The sequence below is a fragment of the Lissotriton helveticus genome, chromosome 8 (genome assembly GCF_964261635.1).
Source record: "Lissotriton helveticus chromosome 8, aLisHel1.1, whole genome shotgun sequence".
Classification (NCBI taxonomy): Eukaryota; Metazoa; Chordata; class Amphibia; order Caudata; family Salamandridae; genus Lissotriton; species Lissotriton helveticus.
Window position 1 is genome coordinate 917201709 of NC_136069.1, and position 4196 is coordinate 917205904.

The 4196-nt window shown below is 50.3% G+C and overlaps 1 protein-coding gene across 1 annotated transcript; it reads right to left on the bottom strand.

The window, feature by feature from the left end:
• Positions 1 to 3403: 3403 nt before the first annotated feature.
• On the bottom strand, positions 3404 to 3820 carry LOC144773825 (late histone H2A.1-like). The gene has a single exon (XM_078658920.1). The coding sequence runs from the start codon at positions 3818 to 3820 to the stop codon at positions 3404 to 3406; it is 417 nt and encodes a 138-aa protein (XP_078515046.1).
• Between the last annotated feature and the right edge of the window lie 376 nt (positions 3821 to 4196).

The window sequence follows — 4196 nt, forward strand, 5'->3', positions numbered from 1 at the left end:
CCCCCTTCCAGATGACTGTACCCTCCCACCTGGAGTGGTATACCAAAAAGACAGACTGGTAAGGACACGGATTACAGATGTCCCTCCCTCTAGGTCAGGTAAGCCCTGTAGCAGGCTTCCCAACTCAGGGACCAAACCCTGCAGTTGAACACTTGCCTGGTGCACCAGGACTTCCTTGGGAGCACGCATGCCCCCCCCCCCCCCCCCCCCCCCGAGGGCAACACATAACTTATGTGTTGTGTGATAGTCTGCCTGGCGCAGATCTCCCTACCCCTGTCCATTTGACAGTGTGCGAAATGGTGTCACCATGATTATTCACTGGTGACGCAACCCTTCTGGCTGGCCCCTGACCCACTGGTTCCTCCACTGGGGACTCTTTCCCCCTCTCACTCCTCCATCTGGACTTCTGCACCCTCCCAAATGGAACGGCACTGCCAGACACCAGAACTACTGGAGCTCTGCTTACAGAGGCTCCATGTTCTTTAGACACTGGGAGATCCTTCTCAAATGGCCTACAAGTACAGCTAAGGCCCCCGACCTGATGTTCCCTTAAGAAACCATCCAGGCCCTGAGACTGGGTTTCGGGTACCTTGTGACCGAACCCACACGCACTCCTCCTCCTCCTCCTCCGAGACAGGACGTGAGCCCCTACACCCCTCCCACTACACTGGGACCAAGCTGGGCTACACTGAACCTCTTCCATCACACAGGACTGGAAGATACCTGAGCCACTCTTGTTGGAATCACTACCCAATGCTTCTTCAGACCCTCTGGAATCCACCAATGGGTCAGCCTCCAATGTGAGCTCCCTGGGGTCAGAGAACTCACTCTCCAACAGGTTTTAGCATAGCTGTGGAAAACAGGGACTTACAATATGCTCTCCCACAATTAGATCACACAGCCCCCTATAGGGGTTAACAAAACTGTTCTTCACCTCACCATCCAGTGCCTCACACACTCACTCCACACCATTCTCCTGAGATTGGCAAGAAAGTATCTGATTGTCTGTCACACAACCCACACTCTTCTGGACTGTCTCCACACTCACATACCAGGACTTCAACTTTAGGGGAACCCCTCTCCCTGCACCTCTCATCTAGAGTCAGTAGAGTGTCCCTCCCACCACTAGGGCCATGAACCCCTGCACCAGTTACCTTAGTCCTCTCAGGGACAGTGCACACTACTGGAGCTACTTTATGTCCTTGAACCTCCTGGTGTTTGTTAACCCCCTCCAAGTCAAGTGCCTCATCTCCCGGTGTGTGTGTGTACTACTCCCTAAACACTAGAAAATTCAATGTTGCTGCCATCTGAGCTGGACTCCAACTCAGCAAAGCTCAATCTCTGAGCTACACACATTTCTTGTTGCTGGGCTGAGACCCTCATGGCCTCAACCCTCTCGAGCTCCAAATGAAGCTTCCTCATTATCAAGTTATGCTCAAACTGCATCTTCTTTTCTTCCAGGGCTAATTACTTAGTTTCTAGCTCCACCTCTAGAGCCATCTTCTTGCTTTCTCGCTCCAGTTGCCCATTTAATTAGAGCTTGGCCATCTCCATTTCATGCATCCTGTTTTCTTTCCTGTCTGCCAACTCTTCTGGGGACAGACCTCGGTCAGAAACCCTGCTACCCACTGGAAAGGGTGCACCCCTCTTCTAAGGACCCAGTGCCCCCCCCCCAAGCTGCTGTTTTGCATCCTTATAATCAACTAAATCACCAGGGGCATTCCTTGCCGCCATCCAGGCCCTCAGCGCCTTGTGGTTATTGTTAAATGCATTTTTACCGCGCACGTTCACCAAGCGGTTTCATGGCGCTCCTGACAAAGACGAAGAGCTTGGGCAGAGGTTTTACTCAAATGCTGACTGAAACAGTAGGGTTTTTAACCGCCTGCGAAAATAATCATAGCTGGGACAGTGACGAAGTGCAGTTGGGAGGGAGTTCCAAGTGGTGGGGGCCATGACAGAGAAGCTCAGACCTCCATGCTTTTTCCGTCTGGTTTTGGGGACGACAAGTAGATTAAGTGATGCTGAGCGGAGATCTCTGTGAGGGACATACCGTGTCAGACAAGAGGAAATAAAGACAGGGGCACGATCTGATAAGGCTTTGAAGATAGTGCATCCAAGCTTGAAGGTGCAGCCTTTGGTAACAGGGAGCCAATGGAGGCTGCGCAGAAGGGGAGTGACATGCTGATGTTTCGGCTGGTGGAAGATCAGGCGAGCTGCCTGATTCTGCACCAGTTGTAGCCTGTGTAGATGGTCTGCTGGAATCCCGACATACAGAGTGTTAGCATAGTCTAGTCTGGAGGTGATAAGAGCTTGTATGACAAGAATCAGGGCATCTCTGGTGAGGAACCTACTGATCTTACGGATCCTCCTTAGATGAAAAAAGCAGGATGAGGTGACTGCGTTGATTTGTGGCCTCATAGAGAGGTCACCAGAGATGACCACCCCCAGACTCTTCACAGTGCTAACAGGACTAGGTGGCGCCCCCAGTGATGAAGGCCAGAAAGTGGAATTCCACGGATTAGTAGGACCCCCACCAGTACAAGCTCTGTTTTTGTGGGGTTCAGTTTCAGTTGGCTATGAGACATCCACTCTGCAATGCCAAGCACGGTAGACTGAAAGTTGAAGCGGGAGGAGGGAAGTGACTCAATGGGAAAAATTGAAGATCATCCGCATAGTTGAAAATAGTGACCGGGGTATTGCGGAGAGAAGCTAAAAGGGGCTGTAAATACAAGTTAAACAATAAAGGTGATAGCGCGGAGCCCTGAGGTACCCCGCAGGATAGAGACGAGTAGGGTGCAGAGAAAGTAGACAGAAGCACCGCCTGAGTCCGGTGGTCCAGGAAGGATCTGAGCCTATCGAGGGCCACCCCCTGGATGCCGGCATTGTTGACACGGTCGATCAAAATTGTATGATCGACCGTGTCAAAGGCCGCCGACATGTCCAAAAGGACAAGGACCTGTGAGGTATTATTATCGGCACCCTTCCTAAGGGCATCCATGACGGCCACAATGACCGCCTCGTTGGAGTGGAGGGGTCTGAAGCCAGCTTGTTGGGCATCCAGGAAGGAGGAATCCTCAATAAAGGTGCTCAGACAGCGGGTGACATATGTCTCCAAGATGTATTGACATCAGTCACTGGCTGGCCCATTTAACAAAGGTTTTGGAACACAGGTCGTCCCCCCAACATAGGATCCCATGCCACTATCCTTTGTAAGAGGGGGGAGACACAGCATGGTTTATTATCAATAGCCAAACATTTGTGATGCAGCAATTTTACTGTATATAACAGAAGTCAGACGATTTAAGAAATTAATAAAACATTTATTCACTGAAGTGCTTTAAAAACTCACTAAAAAGGCATAAACTAGTTCAAGGAGCATTCGGGAATCCATGCTTTCAGATTTCTAGAATTCCTGAGACTCTGCGTCTTTGGATTCTTGCATTGACCCCTTGACAGTCTTTTTGGGGAGCAGCGAAGCTTGGATATTTGGTAGAACACCACCTTCTGCAATGGTCACACCAGCAAACAGCTTGTTCAGCTCTTCGTCATTCCTGACAGCCAGCTGGAGGTGCCTTGGCACAATCCTAGATCTTTTGTTGTCCTTGGCGGCATTTCCCGCCAGTTCGAGCACCTCTGCAGTCAGGTATTCCAGAACAGCCGCCAAGTAAACAGGAGCACCGGAGCCCACCCGCTCTGCATAGTTCCCCTTCTTCAGCAGTCGATGAATGCGACCAACGGGAAACTGTAGGCCTGCTCTGGAGGACCGTGTCTTGTGCACACTTCCCTTTGGCTTGCCCACTTTCTTGCCACGGCCAGACATGATGCTGAGGGGAGGGGGTTGAAGAAAAAAAGTGTTACTGTGATTTATAACCATACAATACTCTGACATTCATCACAAATGCATAACAGGTCTATGAATCAGTTTAAGCACCCTTTGGACAATGGCATTTGCTGGTAGATGGCGGAGCTCCTTGAACGAGTGTTATGAGCACATGGTCCTTTCTGCAGGCACATTTTTTGCTAGTTTGTTTACAATGAAAATGTTCAAGCCACCCAGAGCCCTATAAATAACTGGGGGTGGTCAGTGGAAAGGTGACGAATATAACCTGTAAGGTTATGAAGAAAGTGTAGGGCAGCCACTTGTGTTGCGGTTTATGTCGGAAAGGTGAGCCTGCTTCAATGCTCTGTGCATGAAG

Excerpts from the sequence above, each read along its gene's own strand:
- LOC144773825 (XM_078658920.1), bottom strand. The coding sequence starts at position 3,820 with ATGTCTGGCCGTGGCAAGAAAGTGGGCAAGCCAAAGGGAAGTGTGCAC.